Raw genomic sequence first — 24,393 nt, forward strand, 5'->3', positions numbered from 1 at the left:
ATGGCCAACAACTCCACTTCTGCAGCTAACCATGTCCATAATCTACCCAAGACGTCGTCCAGATGCATCACTGAGAGCTTCACCGCGACGCATGATTTCGAGGTAACCAATTACCTTCAGCTCGACGGCATGGGCGTCGGCAAGTTCGTTAGCTCAGGCACATTCAGCGTTGCTGGCTACGATTGGTCTATCTGGTTCTACCCAGATGGAGTGAGTGGTGACTGTGACGGCAATGCATCGGCCTTCTTATATTGCGTCAGCCAGGCGAAGGCTGTGAGAACCAAGTTCACCCTGAACATGCTGGAGAAAGAGGGCAAAGTAAAGGTAACCGACCGCGGTGCCATAGAGTGTATTATTTCTCCGCCAACCTATACTTGGGGTTATTCTAAATTCATCGAGAAATCGAAGCTGAAATCGTTGTCGCATACCACCAGTGGGAACTTGATCATACGGTGCGTTCTCACTGTGATGAAAGAACATCGCACTGACGAGGTTACACAGCCGAATCTGGCAGACCATCTTCTGCAGATGTGGAAGGATACAGAAGGAGCAGATGTGACATTCAGCGTGTGTGGCCAGGTGTTCCGTGCCCACAGATGCTTGTTGGCCGCGCGGTCTCCGGTATTCAAGGCGGAGCTTTTTGGCCCGATGAAGGAGAAGGCCACACCGAGTATCAAGATTGAGGACATTGAACCACAAATCTTCGAGGCGCTTCTCCACTTTATATACACAGATTCCGTGATAGATGACGAGCGTTTCAAAGAAGACAAATCTGCAAGGTTGCAGCACTTGCTAGTTGCCGCAGATCGATATGGAGTGGAGAAGCTGAGGGTGATCTGTGAAGGCAAACTCTGTGAGAGCATAGATGTAGAAACGGTTGCGACCACGTTGGTTTTAGCGGAGCAACATCGCTTCAAGGATCTCCATGAAGCTTGCCTCGAGTTTATGGCTTCACGGAAGGTGCTACGGGCTGTCATGGAGACCGATGGTTTCAAGCATTTGGTGACAAGCTGTCCTCTGCTCATGAAGGAGATATTGGAGAAGGTGTGCCGTAGTGACTAGTAGTCCGGTGAGAGGACAAGTGATAATATGCTTGATTAGTTAGCAGGAGTGCTAAAATTTAGCTGCATTTGAACTTTTATGTGTTACAGTGATATTTCAATTCTTATGTGTATGCTTTGTGATGCTACTTTTATTATATGATATATCTACTTCAAGGCGTAATTCCTTCTAATTAACAAAATGATTTCATTTCGTACATGTTTGAATATGTGCACTATAAATTACTCCCTCCGAGTTAAAAGAAGTGTTTAGGGTTTTGCGTGGGCTTAAGCCTCTCACGCCTCTCTATATATATTGATCAGCAGGGTACAAATACATGTGTACAATATGTGACAGAATACATACACTAGACCTATGTTAACACACCCCCTCAATCTGAACCGCTACTATGTACAAGATTCAGATTGGGTCCAAAACGGTCTAGTATCTGTCGAGTGGCTGGTTTAGTAAACACATCAGCCAGCTGATCATTGGAAGAGAGAAACCTGACTCGAAGATCTCCAGACGCAACACGCTCATGCACAAAATGGAAGTCGATCTCAATGTGCTTAGTCCGAGCGTGGAAAACTGGGTTTGCAGTCAGGTATGTAGCCCCTAGATTATCACACCACAAAATGGGTATATGCTGCTGAGAAACTCCCAACTCCTTAAGTAAGGATTCAATCCATATAGCTTCGGCAACATCATTAGCCAACGCCTTATACTCTGCCTCAGTACTAGATCTTGAGATGGTAGGATGCTTCTTCGAACTCCAAGAGATAAGGTTCGGTCCAACAAATATAGCAAATCCTCCAGTGGATCGTCGATCATCAACACACCCTGCCCAGTCTGCATCAGTATAGATGTTGACATCGGTGGAAGAGGACTTGCGAAATCTCAGTCCAGTACTCAGTGTTCCCTTAACATAGCGTAGAATGCGCTTGACAGCCTCCCAATGAGAATCAGTGGGCTGTGAGAGAAACCGGCATACCTTGTTGACAGCAAAAGATATGTCCGGACGAGTAAGAGTCAAGTACTGTAAGCCGCCAACTACACTGCGATACCGGAAAACATCTTCACTACTTCCTTGGTCTTGAAGCGGCTCGCACTTCAGGAGGGATGACATTGACACAACGGAAGTATGCACTGGATCTATTGCACCGTGTGAGCATGGAGAATTGTCGACCCACTTCTACGCCACTGAAAATGTAAGGCATCTACGGATTAGTCAAAAGTCGAATTTTACTAACTTTGACTAAATATTTAGGAAAAAATATTTACATCTATAATATCGAATTAACACATTAAGAAAATATACTTTGTGGTGAATCTATTGATAATGATTCAGTATTGTAAATGGTCGTATTTTTGTGTATAAACTTAGTCCAACTTTAAAAACAACGATTTTTTACTAATCCTTAGACGCCTTACATTTTGGGACGGAGGGGGTATATAACGATAATCTCCACGGTTTGTGCTGTCCCCACTCTTCAGTGTATAGGTTCTTTGTATATCCCTAAATCATCAATTTGACTAACATAATAGTAAAAGGTATATCTGTAAAAATATTAGTATATTACAAATATACCTATATCATTAGAAACTTTTTATACTACTTTATAATCATATAGTCTTTGTGTGGTACAATTTATATTATATTTATCAAACTAGCAATAGAGATACGTGTAGAACCTATACACCGAGATGGAGAGAGTATGTAATTGATTATATTGCAGTACCAGTATGAATATTTAGGCGAGTATTACAGCAGACCAGGAATTATTATTATAAGGACTTGCTATGATTTTATTTACCTTGCAATCTAGGTTTAGGTAAAGTCAAACTTTATAAAATTTAACCAAGAATATAGAAAAAAAACATTTGCAATACCAAATGCGTATAATATGAAAACATATTTTATAACGATTGTTATATAATAGATTTTATATTATAGATGTTAATATTTTATCCTTTATATTTGGTAAAATTTTACTAAGTTTACGAAGTTTACGAACCTTAACTTGAACTAAATCAAGAGCACGAGGTAAATAAAAACATAGTGTCACTTGGCTTACTCAAAGAATTGAACCCCACCGAGCATCTGAAAGAACTTCAAGGAAATATTGCGAGGAATAAGTTTAGGTCGGTTCCTTTCTGCGCTAGGAAGTTTGAGTTCGTGTCGTTTTTGTATTATGTATTAGGAAAGTTCTATAAACCAACGGTGTACTGGGTCGCGTTGTGTTGGATATGTGAGTCGTGTTGGACGCGGTATATATCCCTTGTACAAAGCAATAAAAAAAACCAGAAAAGCGGCCGATATTGATGCACCAAATTCTCTCTTGAACATAACTCAAAATTACGGGTTTGTTTCTTTTCTTGTAGATTGGTTTTGTTTAAGATCATCAGATATGCACTTTGCTGCAGCATTCTTTTTGTGTTGCTGTTTTGCATGAACAAAAGCACCAAGAGCTGTTACAAACATCACACATACACACTACAAATACACCCTGACTATTGCCTTGCACAGAAAGAGGGAAAGTTTCTAATTAGGTATATTAAGCAAATACATACAAAATCTAAAAAATTGGGATCTAGGCCATGAGTTCCCATACAAATAATCACCAAAATGATGTCGGTTCTTCGGAGAGCGACACTCGGTGCTGGTGGCGTATGGATGACGAGGGGTGGGCGGCGGGGGATTCTGGTATTGGCGGTACTTCGATAGTGGCGGTTCTTAGATAGTGTCCTGGAGGCCTATTTCGGTGGTAACATGCAGACTGTGGTACCTTGCTATCGCGGGGGCGAATTTTGGTGAAAGTACAACCCTATGGCACCAGCATCGACGATGTCTTTTTTCTGATAAAGGGCGTTTTATTACTTATGAAGTTATAAGCATTACATCCAGTCTCTGCATAGCTAAGATGCACACAACCGTTCAAGTCTCCAAATTGTTCAACATGGTGCTCATAGAAGACAAAACAAAAAAGGAAACATATAGGACTAAGCTTCGTTGGCCTCAATACGCCTATTATGCAGCCACCCATGTTGGGAAATAAACTCCTTGGTCGTATTCTCCAACCGTGTAGACACCTCCATAAAGAGGTCGTGGTCCTTCAAATGTTGGAGTGGCGACCATGAACGGAGCAAAGCCGCAGCACGGTACACAACCTGCAAAAGAGAAGGATTTTTATGATTAAAAACTTGTCATTTCTACATAGCCAAAGCGACCAAACGATAGCTATCGCTCCCACCCTGACAAGCGTTTTATACCTAGATTCAACCCCATTTAGTCAATTGCTAAAAATATTTGCAATGCTGCAAGGTGGATATAAGGTAAAACCTATCTGAATGATTGCTCATATAGACCTTGCCACCCTACAGCTGAAGAAAAGGTGTTTAATTGTCTCTTGTTCATGACATAAAACACAATTCGCACAGCCATACCAGTTGTGTTTGGCAAGGTTATCTTTAGTAAGAATAACACCCCGACGAAGATACCATGCAAAGACCCTGTTTTCAGAGGTATCTTCATCTTCCAAATGGGTTTATCATTAACAAGCCGGTTGGATGGGTATAATTAAAGCTTTGTACATGAAGCTGACCGAGAATTTACCATTTTTGGTAAGACTCCACCGGAATTCATCGACACCCTGACCCAACTGGATTGAAGCTAATCTATGTAGCAATTCATTCCAAGAAGCTAGTCTGGGACCAATAAGATCACGTCTGAATGACATAGAGGGTGGAGAAAATTCCATCACCTTTTGTAAGTTTTCGTCCTTATGTCGAACAATATTGTACAGAGTCGGATATTGTTCTCGAAGAGTAGTTGTGCCCAACCACTTATCTTCCCAGAATCTTATCTCAGACCCATTCCTAATGGAGAAGGAACCAAATAGTAAAAATTGCTTCTTAGTAGCCATAATACCAGCCCAAAAGTGTGAATTTTCTGGTTTCCAAATAACCTAAGATAATGCTTTTGAGCTCACATAATTTTTCCGCAATGGTTGCTTCTGTCGACCAGCCTTTGTTAACAATCTGGCCAGCCATCTTCCTAGCAAGACCCTGTTTTTAACTTCAAGATCATTAGCTCCTAGTCCACCTTGATCTTTTGGATGGCAAACAACACTTCATTTCGTCAACCGATATTTTTTCTTCTCATTGTTCCCTTGCCAAAACAATCTTGATCAGAAATAATACAATCTATGCAAGACTCCTTTGGATAATTGGAAGAAATAAATCATACAGTACCATATTTGTAAGTACTGAATTTATGAGAACTAATCTTTCCCCAAAGGATAATAATTTTCCTTTCCAACTACTCAGGCGCTTTTGTAGTCTTTCCTCAACAATCTTCCATTCAGCCAAAGTGAGCCTCCGATAATGGATCGAAATACCTAGATAGCTAATTGGAAAACTTCCAAGCCCACATCCGAATAACTCGGCATATAGGTTGGCATCTTCTTTAGCTTCACCGAAACAAAAGAATTCACTTTTATGAAAATTAATCTTAAGACCTAACAACTGCTTGAATGCTGATAGAATTAACTTCAGATTTCTTGCTTTGTCCAGATCATGATCCAGAAATAGAATTGTCTCATCGGTGTATTGAATGATAGATAAGCCCCATCAACCAAATGAGGAATTACCCCTTCAAACGAGCCATCAACTTTAGACTGCTCAATTATAACAACAAGCATATCCGCCACAATTCCTGTGGTTACCTCTATTAGTGTCAAACCTCTTGTGGTTACCTCTCCTCGTTAGGATTCCTGATGAAAACACTTGATTGGGCACTCGGTCTCGACAACAATTGAGCGTTATGCCGTAAACACCTTGGGGCGTTATCATGGAGCTTCGGTACCTTTCGGTAGTTTCACATTGGCATCAACAGTCAAGCTTGGATCCTGACTCGAAGCTTCTCTGGCTTTGCTGTGGGGAGTACCTTGTTCGGTACTTAGTGAGATTCACAGATTTATCACATCCGTCAGTGGGCCTTCTCCTTGTATTTGCAAGGGATAAAAATAAAATGGTAAAGCTGAACTATGTTTCAAATCATGCCCACTCTGCTTCCCTGGTCTGATTGGAGTGCGGAGATTCTTATTCAGAGAAACGCAGAAAGTCTACTGACTGACAACATCAATACACATCAAAACAAATGTCGATGAATACAGAGATAATGTCACCAAGAATACTACCATAGCTGCAAATCATCTACCATAGGATAAAGTTGAAAACAATCATCTCTAGCATGCTGAAATCTTATGCTAATGCAGACCACAGAACAAGGAACGGGCTCATCACCCCCTCAAAACTGGCCGAGATAGTACGGCGACCGGCGTTCTTGCCACTTGACGGAGAACCTGCAATAAATAGGAACAAGCTTGTCAGGTCACACATCATTGAGTTTTTATTTTTTCTGATTGAACGTTGATACGTTGCAAACGTATCTATAATTTTTGATGCTCCATGCTTATTTTCTACCAATTCCCTTATGTTTTATGTGCATTTCGATACACTTTTTAGCATTTTCCGGAACTAACCTATTGACATAGTGCCACAGTGCCGGTTCAGGTTTTCTGTTGTTTTTGTGTTTCAGAAAAGTTGTACAGGAAATATCCTCGGAATTGCACGGGACAAAAACCCAAGACCTTATAATTTCGAGGGGAAGTCTGAGCCAGAAGGAGACACGCAGGGAAGCTGCCACATGGCAGTACACAGGGCAGGCGCGGCCCCACCCCTAGCCGCGCCTGGCCCGTGTACTGGCCACCCCGGCCTCCGCTGACATCGCCCTTTCGCCTATATATTTCCCTCGCGGAGAAACTATCAGATATCAAGAAAGAATTCCACGAAAAGTCCCGCCGCCGCTGCCGTCTCAAACCCTAGCTAGTTTGGGGGGTTCCTGCTGCCTCCCCCGTGGAGATGATCTCCATGGGGGAGGGCTCCGAAGAAGCCATGAAGGAGGGAGTTGAGGGGTTGCACTCCACACTGCCCTCTCCGCCGTCTCCACCACCATCTCCATCGCCAACTCCTCCTTGTACTCAGGGGTCCATCCTCTCATAAACCTCTGTACCGCCCTATGTAAATATGGTATTCGATGCTATATTCTATCCCATGATCTATGTCATGTTTCATAGTTTATTTGTTCTTAGATTGGATGGGTGATTTTCTTTGATTCATGAGAGTTGTGATCTGATATGTTATTGTCCTTGGTGTCCATTATATTTGTGTGCGCATGGATCAAACACCTAGGGTTGGTAGTATTTGTAACGAAGCGGGGGGAGTTCTGCCGGAGCGACAGAAACCTGAGAACGCGAACCGATTAGTTGCACGTATGGGAGTAAAGGGGACCTAGAGCTTAAGGCTATGGTTGGGGAAACCTTAATGCTTGTTAGTAGTTACGGATGTTTGCTAGCAAGCCAATCATATAGTTCTTGCAATCCCAAGTAGCGGAGTGCATGCATATTTAGCCTCTCTCACATAGAAAGCTCTTTCGAGGACAATGAATCCGAGACCGTCACTATTTTGTCTTGAGCAAAGCCACCACTATTACCACCACTTTTCCACACTCATGTTACTGGTTACTTAGTTTATTTTACCGCTGCAGCACTAACATTTATTTCCTTGTATTTATTTTCCTGCAAAGTCACCTCTCAAACCCGTGCCACCGCTGTAGTTTTATTTCCTAGATATTGCAAACGTTTAGTGCGCGTAGAGTTGTATCAGTGGTTGATAGAACTTTAGAGAATGTTTATCCTACCTTTAGCTCCTCGTTGGGTTCGATACTCTTACTTATCGAAGGCTACAAATGATCCCCTATACTTGTGGGATATCAAGACCTTTTCTGGCGCCGTTGCCGGGGAGCAATAGCGTGGGAAGAATATTTTTGTGTGCACTTGTTTGCTTTATCTCTAAGTAGTTTTACTTTCAGTATCAAGTTGTTCTCTATCCTTCTATGTTAGGGAATGCGAATTACCAAAAAAATAGTTGTAGTTTTTAATCAAAAAAGTTTTCAAAAAGGAAAGTGATTGGAAAGATGAGTAATGGTGAATTGGGGATCGACCTTGAACACTTGTGTCCATGCCTATGAAACCAAAACAATTCTTTCCATGGAAGATTTTAAAAACCTGTATATATTGTAAATATTGTGTATATATTATGCATAGTCCTCTGTATATAGAAATATCAATGTATAGTTACTAACTAGTTTGTTTATAATGCAAGTTTGCCACTTTGTTGCTTAGAAACAGATTTCTGTGCATTACTGTAGAAATTCTTAAAAATCACCAGAAGGTGATCTTGGTTTGAAATTTCTTGAGTGAAAAGTACTGATTGTTAGCTAACTTTCATTAGTTGTGTATTTTCTGATTTGAGGCGTGTAAATAGGGTTACTAATTAGATCTTTACTGATTGTTTCTGTTCAGACAGATTTACTGTGCTTGACTGTAAAAAATCGTGAAAAATCTCAGAGCAGTGTTTTAATCTGAATTTTTTTTGCATAACCCTGAGTTTATGATCTGTTTTACATTAGTTTTGAGTTTTTCTGTTTGAGCTACTTAACTACCTCTTTTAATGCCATCTTTACAGATTATTCAGTTTTGACAGATTTTCATGCTTATTGATTATTGTGCTTATACTTAATGTTTATAACCTTTGTTTGATCGACAATTGTTATAAATTGGTTGTTGTCCAGTAGTTAATATTAATGTAAAATTTTCAAATCTTGAACATGAGTGGATTTTATTTAATGAGTACTAACCTACTAACAAGTTTTGTGAAATTTTATGTGGATGTAGCTAATTATTGATGATATGAATAAGAACACACAAGAGCTCAAGCTTGGGGATGTAGGTGCATCCTAAGAACCAATTCAATATTACACAATCATCCAATCTTGGGGATGCCCGAGTCATCCTCATATTCATCAACTACATGGGGTTTTCTCTTCCATACTCTTTAATACTCATCAACGGTTGGTTTTTAATAAAGCCTAGCTCAAAGGCGTTAAGAAAAGCACTTTTGGGAGATAACCCAATTTTATTTTTTATTTGTTGAGTCTTGGAAGTTATTACTACTGTAATAACCTCACCTTATCATTTTTATTTCGCTTTTGTGCCAAGAGTATCCTCTAATGAAAGAAATGATGTTTGGGGTGTTTGCTTTTCTAAATCAGATTCTGTGCTGTCAAGAAAAAATTCGTGAAAATAGTAAGAACATTATTTTGAGCTGCCAATTTTTGTTCTTATGCCCCAGTATGTTAGCTAACTTTCGTTAGTTTATCATTTTTTGATTTGAGCAACATAACTATTTCTTGAATTTCGATCTTTGCCTACTGGTCTGTTTTGACAGATTTCTGCCATATTTTTCATTTGCTTCATATGCTCCATCTTTTTGAGTTCATTTGTGAGAAAGAGCTTTAGAAAAAGTAGTTACTGTAGCACATGTATAAATGAGTGTTTTATATGTGTCTCTACTGAAACCTTGCTGGTTTGGTTCTAATGTTAATTGCACTAATGTTGCTGATCAATTGTGTTAAGTTTTGTGTGAAGGAAGTTTTCAAGTGTAGGGAGAGAAGAATGATGCAATGAGATAAAGCATGGACAAAAGCTCAAGCTTGGGGATGTCCCCTGGACACCCCAAGGTATATCCAAGAAGTACAAGCGTCAAAGCTTGGGGATGCCTTGGGCATCCCCTCTTCATCAACAAAAGCACCAGGTCATTTTTCAATACACTATATTTTTATTGCTTCATATGATATGTGTTATTCTTGGAGCGTCTTTATTTTCGTTGTTTGTTTTATTTTGTTTTGTTTGCTGTAATAAACTTGGGTGGATCCTATTATTCTTATGTGGGAGAAAGACACGCTCTGTTTCAATTGCTTAGAACACTTTAGTTTTCATTCCTATTTCTTTTCTAGTGTTCTAGTTTGCTAGTACTGTGTTTAGCTCTTGATTTTTCTACTCATATCTTGTTCAGAGCTTGTTGGTTCTCCTTATTTATGTTTGAATATCTCTCTGGTCTTTTTCTTATTTACCATCTATGAGAGTGTTTTCAAATAAGTCGGTTGGCGTTGGATGCATAAAAGGGTTTCATGTGTATAGTGATGCAAATAGAGGCATGTTTAGACTGTGGCATATATTTTTGCATGTCATGATAGATGTTATTTTCATGTTGAGCTTATTGATTATGTCTATATCTTGATTAGTCTCAAATATCTGAGAGTGTTTAGTGTGCCATTGAAGGTTTTCATGCATTGTTTTTAGCATACAATAGAAAAACATAATATTGTGGTATATATTCTCCTGCGAATGCTTTATTTGGGGCGACTTGGCACATGTTTTCCAACATGTTATGACTATATTCCAGTCAATTATTGCCTCTATGATCATTTAGTTTGCAACATGTGTATCACTTTATGCTTTAATTAATATATTTTGTCGTTGTGCATGATTATGGCCATTATGCTCTCTTAGTTGGTCGCCCTTGATCTTTTTCTAGCCTCCATTTCTATGAGTGTTTATTCATGCATCCAACCACCAAAAAACAAATATGCCAAAGTTTCCACCATATCTACCTATATGTGGTATTTATTTGCCATTCCATACTAGTTTTCTCATGTGCTACCTTTAAAAACATTCAAACTGCTCCTTGTTTTGTGACATTTTTTTTAGCTCATGAGGAAGTAAATTAAATTTTGGTTGTCGTCTTCCATATTATTTAAGTAACTCAAAGACTCGCGAGCTTCATCTTTCTTGTCACATAAAAAATGATATAAAAATAAGAAGAGCTGGTTTGACCACAACTTCCAATAGGGGAAGAAAACAGGAAAATTATAAGAAAATGGCAGTACCCCATGGTTTGTGATTGCTTGGTAGGCACCCGAGGATTCGGTTAGCCATGGTATGTGTAAGCAAAGGTTGGGAGGAGTGTCATTATTTTATAAGTAGTATAAATGAAAAGAGGCTTCGCCCAAATATTTCGGAACCGCTCTCAAACTTGCTTAGTATGGAAGATGATAATAGCTCTTTTTACTACTCGTTGACATGAACAACCACCTCTCAAAAGCAATTTTTGCCTCCATTGTTTTAATAAAAAGCTCTAGCACATGAGTGATCTCATTTGCCTCTCAAAGAGATATCTTTTACTTTAATGTTGAGTCTCCACCTTCTTGTTTATGCACCACTTATGAGAGCATAGTTGTCATTCTTAGTTTTATGTGCATGATCCCAAGATTTTTATTGATTGATTCATAATTGTGGTATCACTTGTTCTCAAACTTCTTGTTTCTAGTCACTCTCTTAAACTTTTAAAGGTGTCCTAGCATTTATGTTTTGCTACCACTTATGGGACAAGTTAAGTACCACTTTATCATGCATCTATCCTATGCTCTTTACAATCACTTTGCTTTCTATGCACTTTATACATTATCTTTTGTTTGATTACTCTTCATGATTATAGCATGGTTATTAAGTTTTACTACTAGATTATATCTACCATGTCTATGTTAGAATGATTATGATCCCAGCTATTTTGCTTTTGCAAATTGATTGATCAAAGTAGTGTGACAGCATGTCACCTCAAAATTTATTTGTTTGTTATCACTTACCTACTCGAGAACGAGCAGGAGTTAAGCTTGGGGATGTTGATACGTTACAAACGTATCTATAATTTTTGATGCTCCATGCTTGTTTTCTACCAATTCCCTTATGTTTTATGTGCATTTCGATACACTTTTTATCATTTTCCGGAACTAACCTATTGACATAGTGTCACAGTGCTAGTTCTTGTTTTCTGCTGTTTTTGTGTTTCAGAAAAGTTGTACAGGAAATATTCTCGGAATTGCACGGGACAAAAACCCAGGACCTTATAATTTCGAGGGAAAGCCTGAGCCAGAAGGAGACATGCAGGGGAGCTGCCACGTGGCAGTACACAGGGCAGGCGCGGCCCCACCCCTAGCCGTGCCTGGCCCGTGTACTGGCCACCCCGGCCTCCGCTGACATCGCCCTTTTGCCTATACATTGCCCTCGTGGAGAAACTATCAGATATCAAGAAAGAATTCCACGAAAAGTCCCGACGCCGCTGATGTCTACGCACGCTTCTATTCCTATAGACAGTGTTGGGCCTCCAAGAGCAGAGGTTTGTAGAACAGCAGCAAGTTTCCCTTAAGTGAATCACCCAAGGTTTATCAAACTCAGGGAGGTAGAGGTTAAAGATATCCCTCTCAAGCAACCCTGCAATTAAGATACAAGAAGTCTCGTGTGTCCCCAACACACCCAATACACTTGTCAGATGTATAGGTGCACTAGTTCGGCGAAGAGATAGTAAAATGCAAATGATATGGATGAATATGAGTGGTAATAACAATCTGAAGTAAATATGGCAGCAAGTAAACATGCAGTAGAACAGTAAATAAATGGTGATTCGATATTTGGAAACAAGGCCTAGGGATCATACTTTCACTAGTGGACACTCTCAACAATGATCACATAAATAAATAACTTCTCTTCACTTGTGCTACTTTCTCACACTCTCTTGTTGGATAACAAACACCATTTATTGTGTAGGGCTATAAAAGCACACCTCAAGCCGGAGTAAATAAGCTCCACAACATCCGGAGTTCATATTAAAGTAACCTCTAGAGTGCATAATAGACCGTTGCAATTTAGACCGAGTACTAACATAGCATACACACTATCAACAATAGCTATGAAAGGGGGAATAGATCACATCAATACTATCATAGTAATAGTTAACTTCATAATCTACAAGAGATTACAATCATAACCTACGCCAAGTACTACATGATGCACACACTGTCAACTTTACATCATGGAGGAGGAATAAACTACTTTAATAACATCACTAGAGTAGCACATAGATTAATAGTGATACAAAGCTCATGATCACATAAAGATCACATGGGAGATAGAGATGAACCACATAGCTACCGGTAGAGCCCTCAGCCTCGGGGGAGAACTACTCCATCCTCATCATAGGAGACAGCAATGGCGATGAAGATGGCGGTGGTGTCGATGGAGATGACTCCGGGGGCAATTCCCCGTCCCGGCGGCATGCCGGAACAGAGACGTTTGTCCCCCGAAACGGAGTTTCGCGATGGCGGCGGCGCCCCTGGAGTCTTTCTGGAGTTCCGTCGATTCGTATCGGGGTTTTAGGTCGCGAAGGATTTTATAGGCAAAGAGGCAGCGCGAGGGGGTGCCTGGGGGGCCCACCCCATAGGGCGGCGCGCCCCTCCCTCTAGGCCGCGCCAGCCTATGGTGTGGAGGCCCTGGGCCTCCTCTCCGGCTCCCCTTCGGAGTTCTGGTCCGTCTCGGTAAAATAAGATATTTGGCTTTTGTTTCGTCGAATTCCGAGAATATTGCCCGAACAGCCTTTCTGGAACCAAAAACAGCAGAAAACAGGAACTGGCACTTCGGTATCTTGTTAGTAGGTTAGTTCCGGAAAATGCATATAAATGATATAAAGTGTATATAAAACATGTGAGTATTGTCATAAAACTAGCATGGAACATAAGAAATTATAGATACGTTTGAGACATATCACCGCCACCGTCTCAAACCCTAGTTCGGGGGGTTCCTGCTGCCTCCCCCGTGGAGATGATCTCCATGGGGGAGGGCTCCGAAGAAGCCATGACGGAGGGAGTTGAGGGGCTGCACTCCACGCTGCCCTCTCCGCCATCTCCCACCTCCATCTCCATCGCCAACTCCTCCTTGTACTCAGGGGTCCATCCTCTCATAAACCTCTGTACCGCCCTATGTAAACATGGTGTTCGATGCTATATTCTATCCTATGATCTATATCATGTTTCATAGTTTATTTGTTCTTAGATTGGATGGTGATTTTCTTTGATTCATTAGAGTTGTGATCTGATATGTTATTGTCCTTGGTGTCCATTATATTTGTGCGCGCATGGATCAAACACCTAGGGTTGGTAGTATTTGTAATGAAGCGGGGGGAGTTCTTCCGGAGCGACAAAAATCTGAGAACGCGAACCGATTAGTTGCACGTATGGGAGTAAAGGGGACCTAGAGCTTAAGGCTATGGTTGGGGAAACCTTAATGCTTGTTAGTAGTTACGGATGTTTGCTAGCAAGCCAATCATATAGTGCTTGCAATCCCAAGTACCGGAGTGCATGTATATTTAGCCTCTCCCACATAGAAAGCTCCTTCGAGGACAGTGAATCCGAGACCGTCACTATTTTGTCTTGAGCAAAGCCACCACTATTATCACCACTGTTCCACACTCATGTTACTGGTTACTTAGTTTATGTTACCGCTGCAGCACTAACATTTATTTCCTTGTATTTATTTTCCTGCAAAGTCACCTTTCAAACCCGTGCCACTGCTATAGTTTTATTTCCTAGATATTGCAAACGTTTAGTGCGTGTAGAGTTGTATCAATGGTTGGTGTTTTGGCACATGGGAGCATATGCTCCCTTTATTTTGAAATGCATGTTACATACATTTTGAAATTTCAAAAAATTGAAACGAAAAATTCGAACGTACATCTTCATGTGCTACACGCTCACAAAGTCATTTCATAAAAATCCGACTTGTCGTGTGACGTGTGTAAAAAGACAAAATTCAATGCTGAAAATAAGGCTTTTCAGGAGATAAATTTTCTCTTTTTTACACAGACCACAAAACATATTGGTTCCTCGCGAAACTTGACAAACGTACGTATATTGTGGAGATGTACATGTATAATTTTTTGTCAAAATTTTTCGATATTTCAAAATATAATTGTTTGATAGAGGGAGCATATGCACCCGGGAGCCGAATTGAATTTCCGGTTTATCCTACCTTTAGCTCCTCGTTGGGTTTGATACTCTTACTTATCGAAAAGGCTACAAACGATCCCCTATACTTGTGGGATATCAAACGTCCAAGCATGGATGTGGTACAAACAAAGGTTGATCCCTATATGAAGATTAAACTTGAGTCGTGTTTTAAGCTAGCTTCTTGAACTGAAAATCATGATCAAAACTAGGAAATCGCCTGTATTAACACTCATAAGTATGTAGACCATGCAACAATTCAAAAAAAACTTAAAATTGATAATTCTACATTTAAAAAAGCAATCGTGTGGAGTCACATAAATCTCTGGATGAATCCAGGATAGATGATATCCCACAAGTGTATCCTCATGAGAATGCCGTCCTCACCGCCCATATACGGAGGAGGAGATTATGAAAGAGGTTTTCCAAATGGAGCATAACAAGGCACCGGGACCTGATGGTTTCCCAGCTGAGTTCTATTAAACATTCTGGGATACTATTAAAAATGATCTGGTAGAGTTGTTTCAAGAGCTTCACGCTGGGAAACTTGAATTATTCCGGATTAACTTTGGGGAAATCATTCTTCTCCCTAAAGTTAACGACGCGGATCTTATTCAGCAGTTCAGACCAATCTGTCTCCTTAATGTTTGCTTTAAAAAAATTACCAAGGTTGCTACTATTAGACTTAATTCAGTGGCTGATTAAGTAGTGCGTCCAACTCAAACTGCGTTTATACAAGGTCCATACATCCTTGATGGTGTTGTGACTTTGCATGAGATGATACATGAGATGCACCGCAAAAAGTTGAATGCGGTTATCCTCAAAATCGACTTTGGAAAAGATTATGATAAAGTCAAATGGTCTTTCCTACAACAAACACTTCGGATGAAAGGCTTTTCTCCTGAATGGCGCGCTTTAATTAACAACTTTATTTCTGGTGGAAGTGTTGCCATCAAAGTCAATGACGATGTAGGCAAATACTTCCAAACAAAGAAAGGGTTGAGGCAAGGAGATCCACCGTCTCCAATGTTATTTAACATCATGGTGGATATGCTTGCCATTTTAATTCAGCGTGCCAAGGTAGATGGCCAGATTGAAGGAGTGGTGCCCCATCTGGTTGATGAGGGATTGTCTATTTTGCACTATGCCAATGATACAATTCTATTTATGGATCACGACCTCGATAAGGCAAGAAATCTGAAATTAATCCTCTCAGCTTTCGAGCAGTTATCTGGTCTAAAGATTAATTTTCATAAGAGCGAATTGTTTTGTTTCGGTGATGCCCAAGACGAAGCCGACGAATATGCCAAATTATTCGGATGCGGTTTAGGCTCTTTTCCAATTAGCTACCTAGGTATTCCGATTCATCATCAGAGACTTACTTTAGCCGAATGGAAAATGGACGAGGAAAGGTTGCAGAAAAGTCTGAGCAGTTGGAAAGGAAAATTACTATCTCTTGGTGGAAGATTGGTGCTCATAAATTCAGTACTCACAAATATGGTACTATATATGATATCATTCTTCCAATTGTCGAAAGGAATTCTTCATAGATTGGATTATCTCCGATCAAGATTTTTCTGGCAAGGAGATAGTGAGAAGAAAAAATATTGGTTGACAAAGTGGAGTATGGTCTTCCGTCCTAAAGATCAAGGTGGACTTGGTATCCACGATCTAGAGATTAAGAACAAGGCCTTACTAGGTAAATGGTTGGCTAGATTCTTAACCGAGGATGGGCTTTGGAAAAACTTGTTGAGGAGGAAGTATGCAGGCTCAAAGGCATTTTCTCAGGTTTTTTGGAAACCCAGAGACTCACACTTTTGGGCTGGCATTATGGCTACTAAGAAGCACTTCTTACCGTACGGGTCTTTTTCCATTAGGGATGGGTCGGAAATTTGATTCTGGGAGGATAAGTGGTTGGGGACAACCACACTCCGGGAACAATATCCGGCTTTATACATGATCGTACGCCATAAGGATGTAACCCTTTAGAGGGTGATGGAAACTTCTCCCCCATCTATGACGTTTAGGCGTAATGTAGTCCAACGCAATAGCTAACCTATTGTATTATTAGGCTATATGATGGCTCTAGGTGATAAGGCATAGCCCTATAGACTGCTGCCGACTCTATTACTAATCTTGCTCTAATACTCCGTATCATTCATGCGTTTGCAGAACAACCTAAACTAAACAATTTGATATACACACAATTATCTATTTGCAAAGGGAAGTGCTACACTGTTGTACACATCAAACCGTGGAACCATGTGTACTACATGTCTGCGAGAAGGAAAACTGAGGCATGTCTAGTGTATGTTTGAGTGCTAAGCGACTGACCAATTTGGGTGTGATTCACTCTTTGTGGTAGTCAAATAACGGATCATGTTGCGAATTTTCAAAAAATATTTAGAACAAGTGGGGGATGAATAGTGAGTTATCTCTGAATTAGTCCTAATACTTCTCTAGTACTGTACATGTCCAAGTACTATGCTCATCAGACACAAACAGATTGCTGTCTTTCTATGAAAATCTAGTACCATCGGATAACCGAGCAACACAACTTGCGTAAAATTCGATAGGAAGTATTATTATTTAACCAGGCAAGAATTTCCGCGTAGCAAAATAGCACAATTCAGACAACAACATAGCAAAGCAAATGGATATTTTACTCGAGCTTGCTACTATTTAGAAAGCAGAAGAAGCCTCTATTACCTGGAGGAGAAGACCTAGGAGAGTTGCATGTACATTAAAAATGCAAGGCAATTAGCAAATTGCAGAAAGATATTTATTGAAATTATCTAAAGAAAATGGCAAAGCAAATAAATAAATAAAAGGACAGTTGGATAAGTACACCATGTGGAGTACTGTGATTTGCAAGGTTAGAACTGGGAATGCCATGCTCTTCACAATGAAGTGGAAACAAGCACACCCAAGAAGACGTGAGGAAAATTCCAGGCAGCTAGCTAATTTCCATGGATCTATTTTGTGCGGTCAAACTAGATACCTCCGACGATATGCAAACATCATCACAAAAGTACAAATTTCCATAATAATAAACCAAAGACTAAGCTAGGACAAATCATTCATCTAACAAAGTCCGCCATGGGATATTAAACTAGCATGATCAGACATACTAAGACCCTTAAACTGCTAGATTAAACTAAGTTTATCAAAAAACAAACCGGGGAAGTTGAAGGCAACTGGGATTCTCTATGCCTCCACCCCACCCTCTCTACTTTTCCCCAATTGCCACCACATCTAGAATTGCTTTTGTTCTTTGCTAGTACCATTTGATGGTGATAGTAATCCTAGTTTTTTTTCGAAATGGGAGCAAACCATCCCAGCCTCTGCATTAGTAGATGCACACGGCTTTTAATTTACTAGATGACCCGTTGCGCTATCGCGCAAATGGCAAAATCAAATCAAAATTTAAACCATAAGTTTAGCTGATTTTAGTATAAACTTCTCCCTACACCATCCCCCCAATTCGACGCCTCAGTTCCACTCCTCCTACATCCTCGCTCTTCCTCTTCCAACCCCTTATGCAACAATTCCAATTAACCCGAGCGAGGCAACAAACAAATACAAACAAAGAACAATACAATTAATTGTACCGCAGTTCAGCAGAACAACTTAAGCCCCCATATTTCTGTAGGTAAGCACGTGCCAGTGGAAAAATCGAGGGCTAGTACCTGCAGGTCTTATCCATTGTGTTATATGACCTTAGTTCTAAGGAAACATTTGTTTCCATAGACCATTCTATTCGATTCATATGAAGTGTCGACCAGAGTATGTACAAAGCTGGAGTGAATCAGCGATATCTACTACTGATCATAGTAACTATTTTGAAGGTACATTGTTTACATGAATGGCAAGGAAATAACCATAAATAATGTAAATTTTAAGCAGCAATAATACTATATTGGAAGTAAAGTGACAATAATGTCATCATAAAGCTCTCTTGCAACAAAGATACCAGATTACAATGAACCAAGCAATAGAGATGTCTTAGATTAGTAGTAAGCTACACGGTAAAACAATTTCAGGTAATCGGCCGCTTCATCTTCTCGCCAAAGTTGTCCACAGAGCGACATCATCACCACCCTTCCAATAGAAATTCAGAACATATCATGATTGCAAAACAACATCAGAAGTGGTCATCTAGTTTAACTACAAATAAGGATACTTTCAATGCCCCCAATCTTTATTTTCTTGTACTCAAAACAAGAACCAATATCGTAGGTAACATGGTTATACCAATCAGCAAAATTATGCATGGCGAGACATGATTTCAAGATTCATTAACTACTATCCTAGTGATACCAGCAATCATTAATTCATAAAGTAATAGAGATTATCAGCTCCATCAATATCTCAACCTACCTGGGCATTTAGCTGCCACTGGCTAGCTGATTTAAGCTCTAATTTTACAAAAAAATGGAGGATTATATGCAAGTAAATGCAGGATTCCTCAACATGGCGAATCACACGCTGTACACTTGGAGGGTAACTTGGAGGGGAACTGCGCCTTGCTTAGAGTTCCACAACTATGAAATAAAACATGCTTGGGTCATCATTATCTTTGTCAAATCCATTAACATAACAAAGCATAGCACATCAGATAAATTATAATCCTCACAAAGACTGCTACTATGAATTTTCTACAGGAACAGAATCAACTATGGATGTGAGTGTGAAACTCACCGAAAATCACATGGTGTACTGTGTTGTGAATGAGTGTAAATCAAACGGTGAAGTAGACAAATAAAGGTGCTTTATCTATGGAAAATACAACATGTGTGTATCATAAATACAAGTGCTGCAAAGGTAAATATACATGCATCTATTTCTGTAGTATTTCAAACAGTGCCAGATAATTTAAGCATCTCCTCAATTAAATGACAGAAAGAAACAAGTACACTAATTTATCATTTTCCTTTGTAGAACTACACAACATGAAGAAACAAGAAAGCTGAGGTGTTATACAGCACACTACCCAACATGAAGAAAATAGAAATTTTTGTAATGCCACCATACCACATCCATGGCAGCTGGCCAAATGCATTCCAAACAAGATGCATACTGGTTCCCCTTGCTCTCGCAGGCTCTTATGTGTTTTCTGGTCTGAAAAATCTTTCATAACAACATTCGTTTTGTCTACTAAAATCTATACGCTGGAAAAATTATCTAATGCCGCGGAGGTACTGGTCATCGGCGAACACAAAGTTGGCCGACGCGTATAACACATGCAGAGATTGAGTATCCTAGGAAACCTCTATCGAGTGAAAAAACGGTAGATTAAATACCTTGGCATAATCAGTCATACACAATCAAGAACTGACACCACCTACCTGAATGACCCTTGTAATGTAGTACTACATCGCATTCAGGTCTTAAAAGGATGTGATAAAGGTGGCTTGTGGAGCTAGATGCAACCCCGTAATCATGTTGAAAGCCCCACTCACTGATTCCAGCTCTGATTATTGCAGTGCAGGCACACCTATAAACATAATTAAATTGTGATATATTGACAGAGCAAATACCATGTGCTCTTGTTGTTGCCAAACTGGGTTGCAGGCACACTGAAAAGCTGAGTACTTGATGTTCATGAGTAAAAAAGAACATATTATTTGTATCTGTATTAAGCCAACTACACCACATGTTACATCCTAAAAGCAACAAATTAGCTGGCATGCCAAGTGGTGTGCACTTGGTGTACACTGCTGGACCTGTTTGACAATAAGAGCTCTGTAATAGTGGTTCATGCATACATAGTAGAGTGTAAATATTCTTTTCTTAATGAGATTGGATGTGCAGGGACTCATATACAACTTATGGCATAAATTAAACTTCTTGCACATCATCAAGGAAAATGAAGCATAAAAAACTATAAACTAAAATAAGAAGTAAATAACGGACAAGCAGCTACTCGCCTACTCGAGAACACACTAAAATTTAGATTTAATACTTGTTACCCAAATCATCAAGCCCAGAGAGTAATATATTTTTCTGAAGAAATTCAGAATAGAAAAGAAGAGCCTGAGACATACCAGGCTTGGCTTTCAAATAAGCGTAACATCAATTGGCCACTTGCACAAAAATATCTTTCAGGACCAATATATGAGAACCAAACTTCAAAAGGTACCCAAATCAATTCCCCAGAAGCGGGATCGACACTACCTGTACAAAAAGCAAAGACATTAACACAATGAAATAACGGTGCTGAAGAAGTATTTTAGGTAGAAAAAACTGCGGCAAAATCACTGCACCTCCTCCCAACACAAGGAAACCTAATGCCCATCCAACGGCCTCCTGTATGCCTCATTTGATGTAAATTTGAATCATTTGAGGCAACCTATCATCATAATGCGCAGAGGCCTATCAAACTATTAGATTTGCAGATAAACAACTATCCATCGTAAAAAAAACCCAGATTATTTAAGCATCACCTCAACTAAAATGACAGCAAGAAACAAGTAAATCAATTGATTATTTTTTAATCTTATAGCGTGCAGGGAAGAAACTCCCGTGAACACTTCTAAATAGGTAGTACGAAGTTAAAGGGCATCATCTGCAATCAGACCAAACAAATCTATGGCATAACTAAACAAGAACATGATTTCAGTTCAATGCCTTCCCGATTACGATTTCATTCGGCACAGCTTTGAATGATCTTGTATGTGTATGGTCCCTTCTATTTTCATTCCTAATCTTTCCAAACCTGAATTGTATGATTGCTGCAGCATCTTCTCCCAAAAGAATTTAAAACATATAACCTTAAATTATAGGGCAGATTCATATCCTATCATCTTGAGCACATGGACATAGTTCTCACAAAAAGCATATCGACAGCTAATTCACCTCAAAACTGCAAAACTGTTTATATGTTACGACTATATGAATCAAAATCTTAATACAAACAAAGGGGACTGCTAAGATAAGTATTTTTTAAAATAAAATTCAGTTTTTACACAATTCAGGTTCCAATTATATGCCCCTAAAAAAAGGTTCCAATTATATGAATCACTTCAAGACAGCTAGTACGTTCACTTCAAATCTTGAAATCAAGACTGCAAAATTTCTGAATTTTTGTATTTTTTCTAAGAGAAGCGAGACAAAATAAAAGAAGTGCTCAACTTTTTGCACAAAAAGACAGAACTTGCCTTTTCTCTTATATCAATAGTCTTTACAATAGCGAGCAACATAAACACAAGTTCAGAATAACCATCTGTAGTTCAAAACGTGTGTGCTCAATCATGGCAATATTATTTTAGGCACCTTACAGATAGCATATTAACATTTCAGTACTATACTAAAATCAGCATATCATAACATGGCAGAAAATTGCAACAACATTGAGGTAACTCAAAACGTGTGTGCTCAATCACAAACCTCTCATTTCAAATTGTTTCAGGCCATTTATGTATCCTGGCAACATCTGAACTGACCAGCCTCACCAACAAAATGGACATTGGAACCAGACAATGATTCTGCAACGTGGCATTGGCGAAAACCAGTAGGACCTCAAAGATGAAGAATTTCTAACCAGTTATATCCATACAAGCTCATGGTCGGCGGCTAGGGTCGTGGATGCTGGCGCAGACGAGGCGAGCCGCTGGGCAGAAGATTTGGGATAGGCGAGGAGGCTGGACCCATTAAGAATAATATCCATTCATTTTAGTTATTTGCACCAAATTAGGAATTCAAACCTGAAGTTACATATTTGGTTAGGACATTTCTTCACTTAAGCTTTTAAGAATCAATGTATACATATTTTCCAAATAAGCTAAGAAAAAACTTCATTTTTATAAAGCAAGGATACAATGCAAAAAACTGAAAACATGAAAACCTCGTGCTACAAGCATATCATGCAATTCAAAACATAGGTTTAATTTATCATTGGCAGTGGCAGCATATATTTAATTATGATGCAAATTATTCTGCTATGACCCACATGGTTATCTATAAGGATTTTCAACAATCCAAGCTAGCCAAATATTCGACAAGTCGGCAAAATCGTTGTGGACAACACAGATTCAACCGTGAAAGTAAAGGCAAACACATATTCACGGAATATAGTGTGCATTGTCCAGAAGGTTTCAGTGGAAGATTGTGCAGTTTAAGTTAGACACCGAAGACAAAAAGCCCCAATCTCGCATGAGATACCTATATAGAAAGAGAAAACCATTTGTATTTTGGGACGGAGGGAGTACCATTCAGAAACCAAAGAGTGTGAAATGACAATTTCCTATATTATCTAAAAAGTAATCCCGTTGAACCAAAACAGTGAGTCAGAAGTTCTTTGAGAGAACTATACCAGAGAGCTTCTTAGTATGAGCTGCTTCAGTCGTTAGTCTGTCTAGGAAAACAAAACATGAACAATATTTTTATTTGAAGCCTGAGATACTGCTTGGTTCAACTTTAGTAGGTCCTGGACTATTAGATAAATTTGTATATATATCATAGAGTTTGTTAACACACTGGTATACACAAGTACTGGTGTAACTATCTGTCAAACTGTGTAATGTGAAAACTATCTGTCGCCCCCATCCCTCGAGTCCGCGCTGGTGCTCAATTTCACACAGGGGAATCTAACAATTTTATGTATTTATAGGAGTATAAGACCCTAAGAAAATTACCAAATTTCTTGCTGCGCAAAAAAACAAAACATGGAAGGAATTCATCCAATAGAAGAAAAGATAAAGATACTTAATGGTCGCAAACTACTATTTATGGTCCAATTAATCGAGGTTGTTCTTTCACCAAGTCGCATAAATGCTTGGTCGGTAAGAGTGTTGTGATTAATAAGCAGTTAAACGTACAGTAGAAGATAGAGAGAAAACTGAGATAGGGAGAATGGGCATACAAATGATTAGGGCCAGAGATAGGGAGAAAACTGAGATAGGGAGAATACATCACACAAATGATTAGGGCCAGAGATCCATGGTATAAAACATCTCTACATGAAAATAAAAGCCTTAAAAAATGTAAGAGAACCACGCAATTGTATTTCCTCTGGTTGAGAAACAATTTTCAGCTCTAATGATAAACAATAGCAGAAGGGGAAAACAGGACTAAAGCTACCATGCCAGACAATAGCATTCAAGCTGTGTCGAACTGTCCCTATCAATATAAGCAGCTACCAATTTTAACCTGAACACCAAATTATATGGAACAGACATCAGTTACAAATTACAAGATGTGGCGAAGGGAAGGAATTCCTACTAAATAAGGAAGTGTTCCTGGATTCAGTTCAGTAAGATATTTTAAGAGGAAAAAGGCATGCATTCAGGCTACATATGACCTAACACAAAGCATGGATTCAGGCTATATATATGACCTAAACACAAACATGATATCATAGCTAAGCATCTCCACCAGATCTGAGCTAGGAACAGAGTGCATTAGGCTTGTCAGAAGGATTTTAAACAAGCTAGCTTAGCTTCACACCCAAGTCACAGAGTATCACTGGCTTCACTGTGGACATGAATGCTCTCACTATATTATGTAGCAGCTCTAACCAAACTTCAGAAAGGCTTGAGTACACTACTCTTATGAAT

At 39.4% G+C, this 24,393-nt stretch overlaps 1 protein-coding gene and 1 long non-coding RNA gene across 2 annotated transcripts; one reads left to right on the plus strand and one right to left on the minus strand.

Annotated features, from left to right (window-relative positions):
• LOC127326663 (BTB/POZ and MATH domain-containing protein 2-like) lies at positions 1–1,062 on the plus strand. Its single transcript, XM_051353461.1, has one exon. The coding sequence runs from the start codon at positions 1–3 to the stop codon at positions 1,060–1,062; it is 1,062 nt and encodes a 353-aa protein (XP_051209421.1).
• Positions 1,063–19,507: 18,445 nt separating this feature from the next.
• Positions 19,508–21,215, minus strand: LOC127326675 (uncharacterized). The gene is made up of 3 exons (XR_007868057.2): positions 21,103–21,215; positions 20,884–21,013; positions 19,508–20,333 (listed from the first exon to the last, which is right to left on the minus strand). It is a non-coding gene; the product is annotated as an uncharacterized lncRNA (long non-coding RNA).
• Positions 21,216–24,393: the final 3,178 nt, after the last annotated feature.

This window comes from Lolium perenne, chromosome 7 (assembly GCF_019359855.2).
Source record: "Lolium perenne isolate Kyuss_39 chromosome 7, Kyuss_2.0, whole genome shotgun sequence".
Taxonomy (NCBI): domain Eukaryota; kingdom Viridiplantae; phylum Streptophyta; class Magnoliopsida; order Poales; family Poaceae; genus Lolium; species Lolium perenne.

Coding starts and splice junctions, on each gene's coding strand:
- LOC127326663 (XM_051353461.1), top strand. CDS start 1: ATGGCCAACAACTCCACTTCTGCAGCTAACCATGTCCATAATCTACCC.